The following is a 19868-nucleotide window of genomic DNA, read 5'->3' as shown; positions in this document are numbered from 1 at the left end:
AAGACAGGTGATCTAGGATTCCCTACATTGTGGTTATATACTTATGACATGTAAGACAGGTTATCTAGGATTCCCTACATTGTGGTCATATACTCATGACACATAAGACAGGTGATCTAGGATTCCCTACATTGTGGTTATATGCTCATGACATGTAAGACAGGTGATCTAGGATTCCCTACATTGTGGTCATATGCTCATGACACATAAGACAGGTGATCTAGGATTCCCTACATTGTGGTCATATACTCATGACATCTAAGACAGGTTATCTAGGACTCCCTACATTGTGGTCATATACTCATGACATGTAAGACAGGTGATCTAGGATTCCCTACATTGTGGTTATATACTTATGACATGTAAGACAGGTTATCTAGGATTCCCTACATTGTGGTCATATACTCATGACACATAAGACAGGTGATCTAGGATTCCCTACATTGTGGTTATATGCTCATGACATGTAAGACAGGTGATCTAGGATTCCCTACATTGTGGCCATATACTCATGACACATAAGACAGGTGATCTAGGATTCACTACATTGTGGTCATATGCTCATGACATGTAAGACAGGTGATCTAGGATTCCCTACAATTTGGTCATATACTCATGACACATAAGACAGGTGATCTAGGATTCCCTACATTGTGGTCATATACTCATGACATCTAAGACAGGTTATCTAGGACTCCCTACATTGTGGTCATATACTCATGACATGTAAGACAGGTTATCTAGGATTCCCTACATTGTGGTCATATACTCATGACATGTAAGACAGGTGATCTAGGATTCCCTACATTGTGGTCATATACTCATGACATGTAAGACAGGTTATCTAGGATTCCCTACTTTGTGGTCATATACTCATGACATGTAAGACAGGTGATCTAGGATTCCCTACATTGTGGTTATATACTTATGACATGTAAGACAGGTTATCTAGGATTCCCTACATTGTGGTCATATACTCATGACATGTAAGACAGGTGATCTAGGACTCCCTACATTGTGGTCATATGCTCATGACATGTAAGACAGGTTTATCTAGGACTCCTTATATGGTGGTCATATACTCATGACATTAAGACAGGTGATCTAGGACTCCCTACATTGTGGTCATATGTTCATGACATGTAAAACAGGTTATCTAGGACTCCCTACATTGTGGTCATATACTCATGACACATAAGACAGGTGATCTAGGATTCCCTACATTGTGGTCATATACTCATGACATGTAAGACAGGTGATCTAGGATTCCCTACTTTGTGGTCATATACTTGTGACATGTAAGACAGGTGATCTAGGATTCCCTACATTGTGGTTATATACTTATGACATGTAAGTACAGGTTATCTAGGATTCCCTACATTGTGGTCATATACTCATGACATGCAAGACAGGTGATCTAGGACTCCCTACATTGTGGTCATATGCTCATGACATGTAAGACAGGTTTATTTAGGACTCCTTATATGGTGGTCATATACTCATGACATTAAGATAGATTATCTAGGACTACCTACATGGTGGTCATATGTTCATGACATGTAAAACAGGTTATCTAGGACTCCCTACATTGTGGTCATATGCTCATGTCACATAAGACAGGTGATCTAGGATTCCCTACATTTGTGGTCATATACTCATGACATGTAAGACAGGTTATCTAGGACTCCCTACATTGTGGTCATATACTCATGACACGTAAGACAGGTGATATATGATTTCCTACATTGTGGTCATATACTCATGACATGTAAGACAGGTGATCTAGGATTCCCTACTTTGTGGTCATATACTCATGACATGTAAGACAGGTGACCAATAATTCCCTACATTGTGGTTATATACTTATGACATGTAAGACAGGTGATCTAGGATTCCCTACATTGTGGTCATATACTTATGACATGTAAGACAGGTTATCTAGGATTCCCTGTGTTGTGGTCATATACTCAAGACATGTAAGACAGGTGATCTAGGATTCCCTACATTGTGGTCATATACTCATGACACGTAAGACAGGTGATCTAGGATTCCCTACATTGTGGTCATATGCTCATGACATGTAAGACAGGTTATCTAGGACTCCCTACATTGTGGTCATATGCTCATGACATGTAAGACAGGTGATCTAGGATTCCCTACGTTGTGGTTATATGCTCATGACATGTAAGACAGGTGATCTAGGATTCCCTACATTGTGGTTATATGCTCATGACACATAAGACAGGTGATCTAGGATTCCCTACATTGTGGTCATATGCTCATGACATGTAAGACAGGTTATCTAGGACTCCCTACATTGTGGTTATATGCTCATGACATGTAAGACAGGTGATCTAGGATTCCCTACATTGTGGTTATATGCTCATGACATGTAAGACAGGTGATCTAGGATTCCCTACATTGTGGTTATATACTTATGACATGTAAGACAGGTGATCTAGGATTCCCTACATTGTGGTCATATGCTCATGACATGTAAGACAGGTTATCTAGGACTCCCTACATTGTGGTCATATGCTCATGACATGTAAGACAGGTTATCTAGGACTCCCTACATTGTGGTCATATACTCATGACATGTAAGACAGGTTATCTAGGATTCCCTACATTGTGGTTATATACTCATGACACGTAAGACAGGTGATCTAGGATTCCCTACATTGTGGTCATATGCTCATGACATGTAAGACAGGTTATCTAGGACTCCCTACATTGTGGTTATATACTCATGACATGTAAGACAGGTTATCTAGGATTCTCTACATTGTGGTCATATACTCATGACATGTAAGACAGGTTATCTATGACTCCCTACATGGTGGTCATATACTCATGACATGTAAGACAAGTGGTCACTGCATTGTGGTCATATAATCATAAATACTAAATGTAGCACCTGTTGCATTTTTATATGGTTCATATTTAAGTTTAGTTTTCTTTCCCATCCTCAAAGTAATCAGTATAAGAGTATGTGGGATAAAAATTGCGTATTCTACATATTTCTTACATACCTTTCTGCCTCTAAACACAATTGAACCAGCTGCTGTAAGATTGAGAAAACATCCTCCCGGCATAGTATGTTTGTTGAGCTACAGTTAATGTTAACTTCATTTTTTTTAAATGTTGTAAATGAAATGAATCATTTCTAGACCAAGATTCTTCCTTCATCTTGTATTCCATTGTTCTAATAAAGCAAAAACTTTAGAAAACAACTTACCTGCTTTTGCTTATCTATATTCAGTTTTGGAATGTACTGTGAATTTTATTCCTTTCGACTTAAGTATTGTTGCTCTCGTTTGTTTTTATTGTCAACATCATAATGACAGCTGCAAAATCATTAATAAAACCTTTTCTTCTTTGCAGGTCAAAAATATTGGTTACAAACGACACTTATTTCACATTTTCTGACTACGTCCTCAGTTTTGGCATCAATCTGTATGAAGCTATGTTGTATTCAGTAGACTTCACTACCGATTTCTGCAAGCTCATGTCAGACGTAGAGCATAAGGTTGAGAATTTAAAGCTTCCGGCTCTAGCCAAGCTGTACACAGCAGATCTAATCAGTGGACTGGCAATAAAACAGAAAGAACTTTGTTCCGAAGGTATTTCCTTCAGTTTGTTACTATGCATTCATACACATTATTTTTGCTTCTCCAAGAGTTATTTTTCTATTTATCCAAAGTATTGGGTGAGGACAACCTAATCCTGCTCAAATATTAGTGATTTATGATAATACCATGAGATGATTTAGTGACTCATGTCATGATGTGCATTTGTGTGTGTATGTGTAGCATGAAAAAATATGATGATAGCTTAATTGAGTGTCTAGAAAAAAAGATAAAAATTGAATACACATAATTCTAAGGTAAAGGCATTTCATCTTTAAATGTTATATTTCCAGCCAATGCAATAAATAGCTGATTAACATCAATTTACTTTGATTTTGGATCACAAAATAAAATCTTTTCAGGAATATTGTTGATGCAAGCTGACTTTCTTTTCTTTCAGGTGCTACAAACAAATCACAAACTACTGTACTTGGTAAGTCTGCCTAAAAGCTTAAGATGCAAAAAAACATTTGGATGAATAAGATCTGTAAAATCATTCATACCTTGTATAGATATTTGTAAAGGTTTACAATATTGATCATCATTGTTTTAATATGGCAGGGCTAGACAATTCCACTTGTATTTATGAGTGGATGATGAGGAAGAGCAAGTTCCCTCTTTGAATACATTAACAATGACAATACCTTGGGGGAACTACTACCACCTTGCAAATCCAGCCCTCCAAGATTCTACTTTTAGTTAATGGGAGCTAAAAGTTGTCTGTGGTGGTCAGACAGAGTGATTTCCCCTTATAGTATAAGAATTGGTAACAAAGTCTAAGAACATGTCAGCTACTACTTACGCTTGTGCCAAGAAGCATGCTCTTGTCACGAGAAGCCTCGCAAAAGCCAGAATCTGGCATTTGGTGTAGCTCTGCACCCATGCTGTATTCAAATATCACATGTGCAGGCCCACAGGTTCGTACTTTTCCTCCTTACAGGTGGTTACTGTCATTATATATTACCTGAGTCTTGATTTTTAAAGGATCTCATTGATTAAAATGTTGAAATGTTTAATTAACTTTGAATACAGTTTAGATTTTATAGTGTGTTTCCATTTTTTCACTACCAATTTAATTGGTTGAATGACTGGTTTAGTATAGGCTGGTACCAATTTGTTTATAGTACATAGGTAAAAAAGTCATTATAAAATTGTCTGTTTGGACTGTAAAACCAACTCATAGTGCATATTTTTATTATTCATCTAACTTTGTTTTAAAGAATACAGATGTTTTTTGTAATATAGAAAGGCATATAGTCAGAGGCTTGGATTCATTTCACGTACAGTAGAACTCATTGTGCTACCAGCCCAAAGACCTTTCATCTGTATTTATGGAGTTTTTTGAGATTGCAAGCAAAAGAAGGCTAATACATAAGGAATGAAGAAATTATCTGAATGATACCACAAGTATTTGAGTGATTATTGTTCAGGTCATCAAGATTTTAATCTACCTTTTATGTAATCAAGTTCAGTATAATGGTATTTGACTGTATCAGATGGTATACTATGGTATACAATGGTACTTTATTGTATCAAATGGTATATACTGCCTTACATAATTGTATTTTATTGTATCAAATGGTATACTACTGTATTCAATGGTATTTTATTGTATCAAATGGTATTTTACTATATGCAATGTTATACTACTGTATCAGTTGCATACGACTGTATTTAATGGCATTTCACTGTATCAAATGGTATACCACTGTATATAATGGTATACTACTGTATCAAATGGTATATCACTCTATATAATGTAATTGTACTGTATCAAATGGTATACTACTGTATCAAATGGTATACTACTGTATCAAATGGTATACTACTGTATCAGTGATATACTACTGTATATAATGAGTAATGGTTTTCTACTGTATCCAATGTTATTCAATTATATATAATGGTACTGTAGTGTACCAGTATATACTGTATTCTATATAATGGTATTCTACTGTGTGTGATGTATTTCCTGTACATTCAGCCATACATAATTATGGTTTTCTATTGTACATTATAGTTTTCTATCTTCTGTATTTTCACAGAGTGCGAAGAGGCAAAAGTTGACCTTGTAATTATTTTGGATGCCTCTACTAGTGTGACCCAGACAAATTTTGATAAAATGAAAGTCTTTGCAGAGAATATTGCTGAATATTCAAATATAAGTTCGGGGGCCGTTCGAATAGGTGTGCTTACATACAGTACCAATGTGAAAGATATCTTCTACTTGAAAACTTACTCAAGTAAAAGTGATATAATTCAGGCTATTCGAAATATTGAATATACCAAAGGAAGTACAAACACAGCTGGAGCTATTGAAAGAGCAACAGATACATTCTTCCTGAAAGAAAATGGTGACAGAGATGATGTCAGAAATGTACTTGTGATTTTGACAGATGGTAAATCAAATGTTAATGAAGAAAACACCATTAAAGAAGCAAATAAAGCAAGAACATCAGGAATCCACATATTTGCTGTTGGCATCAAAGACGCTGATGAACAAGAGCTTGATGGAATTGCTGATAAACCAGCTAAAAACAATAGATTCTTTGTTGATGAATTTGACAAGTTGGCTGAAATATTAGACAAGCTGTTCATCAGAATATGCAGAGGTATGCAGACTTAATGACTGTCAATGCTGATTTAATGACTGTCAATGTTGACTTAATGGCTGTCAGTCCTGAGTAAACTAAAATTCTCATGCAGCTCCACTATCAATGCTGACTAAACTATAATTCTCATGACAGTAAAAATAACTTTGTATGTACAGTAAAACCTGTCTTGAGAGACCACTGCTATGAGAGACCACCTGTCTTGAGAGACCAGGTTCTCCATGTACAGATTTAGAGATTATATAGTGCTATAACCTGTTATGTGAGACCACCTGTCATGAGAGACCATTATGTTTTGGCAGAAGGGGCAGTCTTTCAAGACAGGTTCCACTGTAATACTGTCCATACTGACTTAATTATAATTCTCATGACAGTAGAAATAATTTGTATGCCCCACTGCAAATACAGAGATGTGCTGACTTACCTATAATTCTCATGACAGTTTAGATAATTTTTATACCCCATTATCCATGCTGACTTAACACTAATTCTCCTGAGAGTAGAAATAATTTGTATACCCCATTATCCATGCTGAATTAACACTAATTCTCCTGAGAGTAGAGATAATTTGTATACCCCATTATCCATGCTGACTTAACACTAATTCTCCTGAGAGTAGAAATAATTTGTATACCCCATTATCCATGCTGAATTAACACTAATTCTCCTGAGAGTAGAGATAATTTGTATACCCCATTATCCATGCTGACTTAACACTAATTCTCCTGAGAGTAGAAATAATTTGTATACCCCGCTGCAAATACAGCAGGGTCCTGTCATAATCATGTATAGATGATGGTTAGCTTGGCAGCCTGATTAAGCAAACAGCACTTAATATAGGTCAATGAAATGTGACAGATATATTTCTTTTCAAATAATAATAATAATAAATAATAATAACTTATTACTAAAGATGTCATCTGTAAGGATTTATAAATAGCAAAATAGATTATATTAATTGTGACTTAATGCCACACAGATATTTCACATATGGCTTGTATAATATACATATATGTTTCTTCTTTTTAATTGTTTATGCATACACATAAGAACAAAAAGAGAAATTGCCAGAATATATGGTAGGAGGGTATTACGTGCTTAGGTAGCTGAAATATCCCACTTTTGATTTCTTATACATTTTACAGAATTGTAACATCTTTACATTTTATCTTCTTGTACTTAATTACAGTGTTATATATACAATGCTGTCAGACATTTCTGCGCACTTAATATTTTTGTCACCAGTATTGAAGCAAAATGCATACTGAATTCGACCGATCAACAGAAATAAAATACTGCAATGATTAGCATTTGAAAAGGGGCAATTGTCATATTCTGTTCAAAATATTAATTTTGGACACACCGGATACCACCCCTGTGTTTTCGTGACTTGTGATAAGTCAGCCTAGTCTGTGCATAGCTTTGAAAAGATATAATGTTTATCCATCAGGCTATGGAAATGAAATACATTACTTTGGACTATTTATGTTAGCATGTCAGTCAAGTAATTAGGTCAGGTTTATAGATGGTTTTACAAAATACAATGTAACATTTCCAATAAATGTCAAGAGATGTTAAGCAAACTAAACAGATCTTGTTAAAAAATTAGTAAAGTTCAAAATTTAAAAAAATAATAAGTTATTATATTGAAGAGAAATATCAATGAATAGGATGTAATAAGTTTGCAATATCTCGTTTATGGGAAAAAAATACCAAAGAATTTAGAAACAGACTATACACTAGGGAATTTCTTGAGAATCCTGTTCTAGCGGCAAGTTGACATTTTGGATAGCAGACAATTTTGTATGTGTGGGACAACTGCCTGCAAATTTGGAAACTTGGATTAAAATGCATTTTCATTTTAAGGTATATTTTTTCATCTTTTATATAACGTATTTATTTGTATGATTCTCAAAGATATATAGTAAATATGTTTTTCGGGGTTACAAGTTCAAGAAAGTCATGAAGTGGGTCTTCATGTTGACATTTAGGAATCACATTTTCATATGCGTTTAGGGTAGAAATGTGGGATATTTTTTGATCACTTTATGAATATCACTTTCCTTAATTAAAGGACGATCATTCTTAGTTGATACAAATTGTATTTTTGACCAGAACCAACACATGATCCAATGTTTACAAGAATGTCATATCGTTTGCAGAATTACCCAACATGCAGAATTGGCTAAATTGTGGCAGGATTGTCAGCTTGCTTCAAATTCAGTCAGAAGATCATTTGTATGTAAATGTTCTGATTAAATTTTCATGCCATCTGAGTGATTACTGGATTTTGTACGATTTTCTTTTTTTCAGTTTTATTGGTTGATTGCCAGTTTTTATACATTATTAGATTTTTGTGAGTTGGCAGTTAAGCTTTGGTGCCTGTTTCAAAAGTCAACAGTAATCATATCATTTAAAGTAGTTGCTTTTACATTTACCTGTAGTAAGTAGTTACAATTACATTTACCTGTAGTAAGGAGTTACTATTACATTTACCTGTAGTAAGGAGTTACTATTACATTTGCCTGTAGTAAGGAGTTACTATTATATTTGCCTGTAGTAAGGAGTTACTATTACATTTACCTGTAGTAGGTAGTTACTATTACATTTTCCTGTTACCATTTATCATACACTTTATAATTGTTTATTGAATCTTTGGAAATTAATATTTCAGAGGTGATTCCAAGTAAATGTGACTACTCCCTCTTAGCGTATGATCTCGGTATGTCTGTTGTGAAGACCATGAGAAACAGGTTTAGTCCACTGAGAGATTCTCCATACTTCTGTAGGTAAGCATGAATTCTTGAAGAATCTAATGTTGAACTCTTATTGCTCAAACATTTAACTTTCTGTCGTGAGAGGATTGACAGCAGAACAAAAAATAAATTGTGTTGTTAATTACATTTTAAGCATATTAGTGCAGTAGTCCTATATTACTGCATGTTCACCAACAGAAGATAACTGCTTCGGTGGCTTAAGTGGTTAGAGAGTATCTGGTTAGGATGAGGGAGGTCACGAGTTCTAACCTCAGTCAAGTCATACCAAAGACATAAAAAATGATACTAGTAGCTGCCTCACTTGGCACTCAGCATTAAAAGGTCAGTATTATGACTGTTTAGCGTGGTATCAAGGTAATGTGACTGGGGTGACATGATCCTAGATGTCTGCTGCATGGTGCCCCAGTGTTAGACATCAGTATAAACTGCCACACTGCAGACATAGTAGCAGTATGACAGTTTTTCAAAATTGTTAAACTACATTCAAAATCCATATCACACATACAAATATCACCAACAGATACACATACTGACAAATCACTGTGTTCTTAAATTTTTTGCATGAGTTAATGTACTTTGTGACTTGCAGCTGAACACAGCATATGGCAGAATCTTGTGTACACAATTGATCACTGTGATTTCAGTGGAACTTTGTACATATTATGGATATCATTTCAAGGTGTGCACATCAACAAATTACTGTCCTCCCACAACATCTGTTTAAGCTATTGCCCAGCTTGTCCAGCAGTTTCATATGGATTACTGTGATTACTTATCATGGCCATCACCTGAAGATGTGCATATTGACAATCTTTGTGTTATCATGGCTTTTGTAAGACATTGCTCTTTCTGACCTGCACCTGGATATAGTACTTAACAGAATTTCATGAATGCAACTACGTCGCTGTAAAACTTAGTAAATGTTGTTATTGCTTTGGGTTGAACACCATTTCTTAGTTCAAGATAGGCAATAAGGCAGCATGTATAATTGGTGAAGGAAGAACCTGGGAAAACCCAGGTAAGAACCACCCTGAGACTTGAACCCATGTGGACGGAGTTGAGATGACAGTGATCAACAAAAGTAAGCACTTTAGACCACTTAGCCACCTGGGGACCGTAAAACTTAGTAAATATTATTGCCTTCATCAGAAAATATGAATATAGAACAGTCCTTGTACTAGCACAATTAGCTGAAGAGTTGTGGCCCTTTTTTAATGTAGCCTTATACCCCCATCATGGGTTAGGAGTGCATTGTGGGAAAGGTAGGGGTATGCTAACTTGCATAACCCATCATTTTGTCTGTATTGGAGTATACATGGTACCTACAAGATTCAGGATTGTAATAGGCTTGAAAGAGCCCAACAATTGATTTTCAGGGGTTGAAGACTGGTGGCTCTGAGGTTTTGCTTTGTTGCCTGATGAAAAAAAGGAAACTGTGAGAATTAAAGAGAGAGAAATAATGTTTTTGCTCAATTTTCCTCTCAGCCCATACAATCCTGATGGAGAGAGAGAGAGTCTTTCATCACTGCACAATCTACTCAATATTCTGACAACAACAGGAGACATATTTGACTTTGTAATTTATCCATTAATCCGTGCGTTTAATTTCTGAAACTTTGATCTTACAATATTATCTTAAAAGAATGTGCTTATGTTTTCTTTTGATTTTAAAGAACTATTTTAACACGTTGAGCAGTGAACATATCAAGCTGATTATATATTTATTTTCCACAAATGTTTGAGAAGCATGAAGTTACATAGAAACATAGCCATTAAAAAGTCTACCCTCAATAAACTGTAGGAAAACTAGGATATGAGGGAAAAACATGTCAAATATTTTTATATATTGACTAGAAAAATATAGCATATCTGGTGTCTTTTTATATAACAAATCTAATTTTAAAAACTTTTATTACCAGCATTAAAATTCACAAATTGCAAAGTGGAAAAAGTGAAGAAACATCATTTTTATACACGGTCTTGCCTTATAAAAGGAATATGTGTCTGCATTTACACTGAATGGTCTATTTTTTAAAAATATTCAGCTAAAACATAACTAAATTACTAAAAAAAACGCTTCTTGAATTTATGTGAAGAAAATGTCCAAACAAATAAATACCCAAATAATTGCCCACAAAATTAACTTTTAAGTTGTGAACAATACAATTTTTTAAACAAATGCCATTGCATCAAAAACAAATTTATAGATTCTGGTGCAAGCACTGATTGTTTCATCATTCCCTTGTGAGGTAAATGTTTATGTTCCAATGTCTCTTTCATTTTTTATAAATGTGTCTTCCATCAGTCCTTTGAATTTAATTCTCTCCAAGTGCATTTGTTCCATGTTGTTTACTTTACCTTTTTTCTACAACAACATTGCTCTTTATGCTGTTATTCACTTTTGCAACAACCACTATCCAACATAACCAATTTAATCATACAATTTTGTGGCAAAATCTCTCTTCAATTTGCTTGTCCATTGAAAAAAGTATTGAAGTACATTTTTTCATACTTTATGATTAATATGTCTTCACAGGAAATGGGTCATCAACACCATGTGACTAACAATATGCAAGAAGCCCAGACCATCAGCTGCTCATATATGCTATGAAACATTTGGCTGATTGGTATTGTGGATCACATTATGTTATTTGGCTGATTGGTGTTATGGATAACATTATGTCATTTGGCTGATTGGTGTTGTGGATCACATCATGACATTTGGCTGATTTGTGTTGTGGATCACACTGTTGTTTGGCTGATTGGTGTTGTGGATCACATGTCATTTGGCTGATTGGTGTTGTGGATCACATCATGACATTGACTCATTGGTTTTGTGGATCACATTATGTCATTTCACTGATTGGTGTTGTGGATCACATGTTTGGCTGATTGGTGTTGTGGATCACATGTTGTTTGGCTGATTGGTGTTGTGGATCACATTATGTAATTTTGGCTGATTGGTGTTGTGGATCACATTATGTAATTTGGTTGATTGGTGTTGTGGATCACATTATGTAATTTGGTTGATTGGTGTTCTGGATCACATCATGACATTTGACTGATTGGTGTTGTGGATCACATTATGTCATTTGGCTGATTGGTGTTGTGGATCACATCATGACATTTGACTAATTGGTGTTGTGGATCATACTGTTGTTTGGCTGATTGGTGTTGTGGGTCATATTATGTCATTGACTGATTGGTGTTGTGGATCACATTATGTCATTGGCTGATTGGTGTTGTGGATCACATTATGACATTTATTGACATAACGGGATATGAAGACCTTGAAAGTTTAACTGGCACATAATACAAGCCATATAGAGATCAACAGTGATATGGCTCAGAGTCTGTGTTGTTCTGAAACAACTCATCATGCACAAATAGGGCGATTAGACATACATTAGGATAGGTGACCGAATCGTGTGAAAGCAACCCCATACATATGAAGAATAGATCCACAAAATGAAATACAACTGTTGAAAACCACATTTCATGATGTTTCAACTGTTGATGAAATAGCTGCATTTTAATATTGTATGTGATTCCTGGAAGTTTTGAATAATAGTATGTAGAAATAATTCCATTTCCATAGCCTGATGCTAGTGCTATTAGTGATAACACATTAATTAATTCTTGTGACATCATTAGGGGTATAGTGAGGTAATAAATCAGACATAAGGACAGTTCATAATGGCCATTATTACATCCAAGGTGTATACTTTTTATACATTTTATTGTGTATCTAAAAGACAAGTAAACTGAAGTTGTACTTTTCCTACTGCTTAATGTGAAGTATAAAGTGTCAGTATAATTGTTGAGCAAGTAGATAGGTAATGTAGTTAAAACATAAGTGGATCAAATTTACAAAATTTAAAAAATACTATTCCTTTAATTTACACTAAAACAAAAAGGATTTTTATAAAATAAATATTAACTGCAAAACTGAATTGAGACCTTTTCATGAATTTAATCATTGCATCTACTTTTATTTCAGTTTCCTGTCAGAATTGGAAAAGATGATTGTCTCTGCTACTGTCAACTGTTCTGCTTTTCAAGGGAGACTACTAACCCAGGTGCACATGTGGATTGTGACGGAGACAAAAGATACATGCCTTGGAACTCATCTTTTGGAAGACAGCTCCAATAAATCTTGCAGCTTGGTTAAAGCTCAAGCTTGCATAGCTGACTTTGCACCATATCTTGCCTGTCATGCAGGCGAAGACCTATTATGTCCGTAAGTCTTTTATATCAGTATTCTTCATAAGAAGATATCAGGATGATAAGCAAACCTATTGCATGTTCTTTATATCGACCATGTGAAATATTGCATTATTACATCATACACCTTATGTCAAGATCAAACTTGGCATAAAGATATTGTTGGAGGCATTGATCTCATAGGCAGTATGATATATATATATACTTTTTTTACTATCAATTGAATAAGATTAATACTAACTTCATTGTGTGATAAAATGAGTCTTCCAGTTCATGCTCAATTTCATCATGTGTTAAACTGGGTCTCCCATTTCATGCTCAGTTTAATCATGTGATAAACTGGGTCTCCCATTTCATGCTCAGTTTAATCATGTGATAAATTGGGTCTCCCATTTCATGCTCACTTTTATCATGTGATAAATTGGGTCTCCCATTTCATGCTCAGTTTAATCATGTGATAAATTGGGTCTCCCATTTCATGCTCAGTTTAATCATGTGATAAATTGGGTCTCCCATTTCATGCTCACTTTTATCATGTGATAAATTGGGTCTCCTATTTCATACTCATTTTATAGCAGTATTGTAATGGGTCATGTATTCTTTCTGGAATCAACATTTGCCAAGTCCTCACTGAGTTGTTGAGCCCAAAAGGCGATTTTTTTTTTGTTTTGTAGGGTTTAATGTGATTTTTTTATCACAGTATATTTGGTGGAGGAAGGATCTGGGAAGAAGGTTGGAATCAAAAGTGAAGCCTGTAGAATTTAATTTCCTGACTGTTCATTCAATGTTTGAACTTAGACTACACATGAGTTTTAATTTGTACTTTGTCAACATTAACTGTACTACCTTCTTTTAATTTGCAATGCATTCATGTAAGTATGAATTGCATACTTGCATAACAAAAGACCATTTGGTCATACAGGAGATAGTATCATTCAAACTTCACAATATACTTTTTAATGATGACAACCTTAAACAGAGCTGTTAGATAATTTGCATATTGCACAACAAATTCAAATATCTTCCAAAACATCATAAAATATTTCATCAACAACAATTTGTTTCAGTAAATTGTCAAGGACCATAGCTTGTATGAAACAGACACTGATGAACTGTACGGACATCACCATTATCAAGAATGAGTTTGTGTACATTAGGACTCTCATTAGAGACCGGTGTCCAGATCTCACTGAGGAAATAATGTGCTTTAATGTAAATTCCACCAAAGATGAACAGATGAAAACAGTGGAAAAGGAACCTGAACAAAACTGTAATCTTACAGCAGTAACAGTTGTGAACGAGTGTACAGCAAAGGAACTACCACAACATAATATCATGGATTTGCTGTCAATATGCACGTATGTATTAATTAAGATGATATGCCATTAGGAACTATAAAAAAAGTATGATTATATGAGATTTGGAATCAGATAGTAATAGAAACTATTATTATATATTCATCATTTCTATGCAGATTTATTACTTAGGATGATCCATTAAATTGTCCACTTATTGAATGTTGTCATGCACAAAAATATGCAAGACCCAATGACTTTGTTGCTATGTAACATGATGTCACAACAGGTGTATCATGATGTAACAGTATGTAAATTCTTGTCATGTCACACTTTATATCGATGTGCTATTCAGTCACAAAATAATTAGATTTCATGGTTCATACAAACTTGAAAAAAACTTGAATTTGTGGGTTTGATGAAAACTACTTTATTTTTGAGAACATTTTATCCATGAAAAGTCCTCAAATTTGTTGAAAAACTACTTGGATTTTAATGAGAGAATACATAAAATAAAATATTTAACTTTTTAAATTCAATTTTTTTAAAACAATTATTTACCAAAAGAATGAATAGGTAAATATAATCTGTTCTAATGGGGTGGATCAAATGACACATGACAGGGTTAGGTACCATATCGACTTGTGTCCATTTGCTATTGTAGCACACTAATTTCTTCTGCTTTTATGTAGTGGTCCCCTCTTATAGGGTCACCCTTCAGCAGTATGAAAGTGGCCTAACACGAGGGGGGTGGGGCCTTTCTAGAGGGGGATCACACAGATATGAGCAATAATTACACATAAAATTTGAAAGGCACAGCTATTTTTAAATATTGAATGTCTTCATTTATAAATATTAGACATGTGATGGAATGAATGTGCTAAAACTTTTATTAATGTTATTTATAATAATTATGAATAAATTTCAATCATGGTAATAATGTACAAAACCTCTAGGCTTTAACTCTTAATGACCGTCCATTACTTTTTCCTCTGCTGTAGAATGTATAACTGATAATGTTTATTTTAATCTTTCTGACATAGTATATCTCCATTAAATACATTACCTGATCATATTACATTAAGGTAACTTTCTCTCCTACCTCCAAATCCAGCCCTACCGGAATGATGGAAGAACATCTTTCTGTCAATAGTTTATATAGGCAAGGGAAGCAACTCTTACAGGTCAGCTCCCCTGTCTACCCACTAGGTGGCTAATGTTATACATGGCTTTAACCACATTTTACTTTAGCTGCCATGCTGTAAAGATGTTCTTCAGACATTCCAGTTAAGTTCTATTACTTCTGTCATTTAAATTTAATCATTCACATTTATTTTCATTGGTATAGTAAAACAAAATGTTATATTTTATAGTGCATACAATATTTTTGCAAAACCTAGTGAATACTCTACAAATATAGCAACATTGGCATTTATTGCAATCATATATTTAATTGTTGTATGCACTTGGTTGGTTATCTTTTTCTTCATTAGAGATGACAGCATGGTGCAATACATGCTGGTGATCAAAGTCATTTAGGACATCCATGGAACATGCCTGCTCTGTACCACATGCTCTTCATCTCACATCTGTAAAGTGGGCATTGTGTGAACAGAGATTACATGGTCTAATGTTCTTGAGAAACAACTCAAGAACTGCAAAAGGAGAGCACTGTCTATTTCTTCTCAGCTTAAAATACTGAGTTCTGGCCTCACATCAGAATCACTCACAAGTCTCATTGCAGAAGTTGAGATGCCCCCATCAGTGCCATCCATGAAGATACAGATGGCAGCATCATGTCTTGCAGTTGATGCAGCTGTAATGATAGATGGTGTCAACCAGGGTTGGAATTGCTTATGTTCTTTATAATCAACAATTCTTTGTCATTGAGATTGCTGACAATGGAACAGGAAGAATTTCTGATAATCCTATTTGGGATAAACCTTCAGCTTTTGAGACTGAATATCCTGTACTCTATGCATGACAACATTCTTGCTGGCTGTGAAGGTGTATTATTTGACTCACACTGACAGGTGGCAGATTTTGTTGTTGCCATGGAGACAGAAAATATACTCCTGTTGTCTTCTTTTCTAAAACCATACTATGCAGTGGCCTTGTGCACCCTCCCATTCAGCTCTCCCATTCTGTTCAGAGGTTGAATTGAGGAGGTCAGAAAACAGGTAGCACAAGAGTTGTCCAGAAATCTATCAACACAATCCCTCATATCTGAATATCCTGCACAGGGATCATTCCAGAGAAGGGACAGTTGTCATCAGAGATACAATAGAGGAAATTCCAAAAATGACAGAATAGCTGTGGCCAGGCAGATCATAGGTGGTACACATCTACTTGTCACCAAGCCTTCCCCTGCCCACCCATGAGAGCGAGACTTCTCTTTTGTCAGGCTTGAATCAGCCTCTTTCTGCAAAATGACTATTTGATTCAAGTTGTGTCTGAGGATGTCAGAATCATGTTTATCAGGCCTCCTCCACTTTCAAGTTCACCTTCATCACAGAAACCCCAAGTGATCCCACAAAGGCAAACATACTACAGAAAAATATACATTTTTTAATCATAAAGCGGTGGTGGAGATTGTATGAATATCATGCACTCAAGACTTCTATTCCAGGCTGTTTCTGATCTGTCAGCACTCAAGGCTTCTATTCCAGGCTGTTTCTGATCTATCAGCACTCAAGGCTTCTATTCCAGGCTGTTTCTGATCTATCAGCACTCAAGGCTTCTACTCCAGGCTGTTTCTGATCTATCAGCACTCAAGGCTTCTACTCCAGACTGTTTCTGGTCTATCATGCACTCAAGACTTCTACTCCAGGCTGTTTCTGATCTATCAGCACTCAAGGTTTCTACTCCAGGCTGTTTCTGATCTATCAGCACTCAAGGCTTCTACTCCAGGCTGTTTCTGATCTATCAGCACTCAAGGCTTCTACTCCAGACTGTTTCTGGTCTATCATGCACTCAAGACTTCTACTCCAGGCTGTTTCTGATCTATCAGCACTCAAGGCTTCTACTCCAGGCTGTTTCTGATCTATCAGCACTCAAGGCTTCTACTCCAGGCTGTTTCTGATCTATCAGCACTCAAGGCTTCTACTCCAGATTGTTTCTGGTCTATCATGCACTCAAGACTTCTACTCCAGGCTGTTTCTGATCTATCAGCACTCAAGGCTTCTACTCCAGGCTGTTTCTGGTCTATCAGCACTCAAGGCTTCTACTCCAGACTGTTTCTGGTCTATCATGCACTCAAGACTTCTACTCCAGACTGTTTCTGGTCTATCATACACTCAAGGCTTCAGACTGTTTCTGGTCTATCAGTACTCAAGGCTTCTACTCCAGACTGTTTCTGGTCTATCATACACTCAAGGCTTCTACTCCAGACTGTTTCTGGTCTATCATACACTCAAGGCTTCTACTCCAGACTGTTTCTGGTCTATCAGCACTCAAGGATTCTACTCCAGGCTGTTTCTGGTCTATCAGCACTCAAGGCTTCTACTCCAGACTGTTTGTGGTCTATCAGCACTCAAGGCTTCTACTCCAGACTGTTTCTGGTCTATCATGCACTCAAGGCTTCTACTCCAGACTGTTTCTGGTCTATCATACACTCAATGCTTCAGACTGTTTCTGGTCTATCAGCACTCAAGGCTTCTACTCCAGACTGTTTCTGATCTATCAGCACTCAAGGTTTCTACTCCAGACTGTTTCTGGTCTATCATACACTCAAGGCTTCAGACTGTTTCTGATCTATCAGCACTCAAGGCTTCTACTCCAGACTGTTTCTGATCTATCAGCACTCAAGGTTTCTACTCCAGACTGTTTCTGGTCTATCATACACTCAAGACTTCTACTCCAAGCTGTTTCTGGTCTATCAGCACTCAAGGCTTCTACTCCAGACTGTTTCTGGTCTATCATGCACTCAAGACTTCTACTCCAGGCTGTTTCTGGTCTATCACCACTCAAGGCTTCTACTCCAGACTGTTTCTGGTCTATCATGCACTCAAGACTTCTACTCAGGCTGTTTCTGGTCTATCAGCACTCAAGGCTTCTACTCCAGACTGTTTCTGATCTATCATACACTCAAGGCTTCTGCTCCAGACTGTTTGTGGTCTATCATGCACTCAAGACTTCTACTCAGGCTGTTTCTGGTCTATCAGCACTCAAGGCTTCTACTCCAGGCTGTTTGTGGTCTATCATACACTCAAGGCTTCTACTCCAGACTGTTTGTGGTCTATCATACACTCAAGACTTCTACTCCAGGCTGTTTCTGGTCTATCATACACTCAAGACTTCTACTCCAGACTGTTTCTAGTCTATCATACACTCAAGGCTTCTACTCCAGACTGTTTCTGGTCTATCAGTACTCAAGGCTTCTACTCCAGACTGTTTCTGGTCTATCATACACTCAAGGCTTCTACTCCAGACTGTTTGTGGTCTATCATACACTCAAGACTTCTACTCCAGGCCGTTTCTGGTCTATCATACACTCAAGACTTCTACTCCAGACTGTTTCTAGTCTATCATACACTCAAGGCTTCTACTCCAGACTGTTTCTGGTCTATCAGTACTCAAGGCTTCTACTCCAGACTGTTTCTGGTCTATCATACACTCAAGGCTTCTACTCCAGACTATTTCTGGTCTATCAGCACTCAAGGATTCTACTCCAGGCTGTTTCTGGTCTATCAGCACTCAAGGCTTCTACTCCAGACTGTTTCTGGTCTATCAGCACTCAAGGCTTCTACTCCAGACTGTTTGTGGTCTATCAGCACTCAAGGCTTCTACTCCAGACTGTTTCTGGTCTATCATGCACTCAAGGCTTCTACTCCAGACTGTTTCTGGTCTATCATACACTCAAGGCTTCAGACTGTTTCTGGTCTATCAGCACTCAAGGCTTCTACTCCAGACTGTTTCTGGTCTATCATACACTCAAGGCTTTTACTCCAGGCTGTTTCTGGTCTATCAGCACTCAAGGCTTCTACTCCAGACTGTTTCTGGTCTATCATACACTCAAGGCTTTTACTCCAGGCTGTTTCTGGTCTATCATACACTCAAGGCTTTTACTCCAGGCTGTTTCTGGTCTATCATACACTCAAGGCTTTTACTCCAGGCTGTTTCTGGTCTATCATACACTCAAGGCTTTTACTCCAGGCTGTTTCTGGTCTGTCATACACTCAAGACTTCTACTCCAGACTGTTTCTGGTCTATCATACACTCAAGACTTCTACTCCAGACTGTTTCTGGTCTATCAGCACTCAAGGCTTCTACTCCAGACTGTTTCTGGTCTATCATACACTCAAGGCTTCTACTCCAGACTGTTTCTGGTCT

At 36.4% G+C, this 19868-nt stretch overlaps 1 protein-coding gene across 1 annotated transcript in view; it reads left to right on the top strand.

The window, feature by feature from the left end:
* Positions 1–19868, top strand: part of LOC149772420 (uncharacterized) — a 135323-nt gene that overhangs the window by 23578 nt on the left and 91877 nt on the right. Inside the window, exons 9-14 of the mRNA XM_089947855.1 lie at positions 3385–3623; positions 4030–4062; positions 5675–6241; positions 8916–9030; positions 13019–13258; positions 14310–14600. Of these exons, the coding sequence (XP_089803981.1) occupies positions 3385–3623; positions 4030–4062; positions 5675–6241; positions 8916–9030; positions 13019–13258; positions 14310–14600 (1485 nt within the window). The remainder of the gene's footprint in view (positions 1–3384; positions 3624–4029; positions 4063–5674; positions 6242–8915; positions 9031–13018; positions 13259–14309; positions 14601–19868) is intronic.

Source organism: Sinohyriopsis cumingii, unplaced genomic scaffold (genome assembly GCF_028554795.1).
Source record: "Sinohyriopsis cumingii isolate HCF-2022 unplaced genomic scaffold, ASM2855479v2 utg001510l, whole genome shotgun sequence".
Classification (NCBI taxonomy): domain Eukaryota; kingdom Metazoa; phylum Mollusca; class Bivalvia; order Unionida; family Unionidae; genus Sinohyriopsis; species Sinohyriopsis cumingii.
This window is presented reverse-complemented; position numbering and strand designations above follow the sequence as displayed.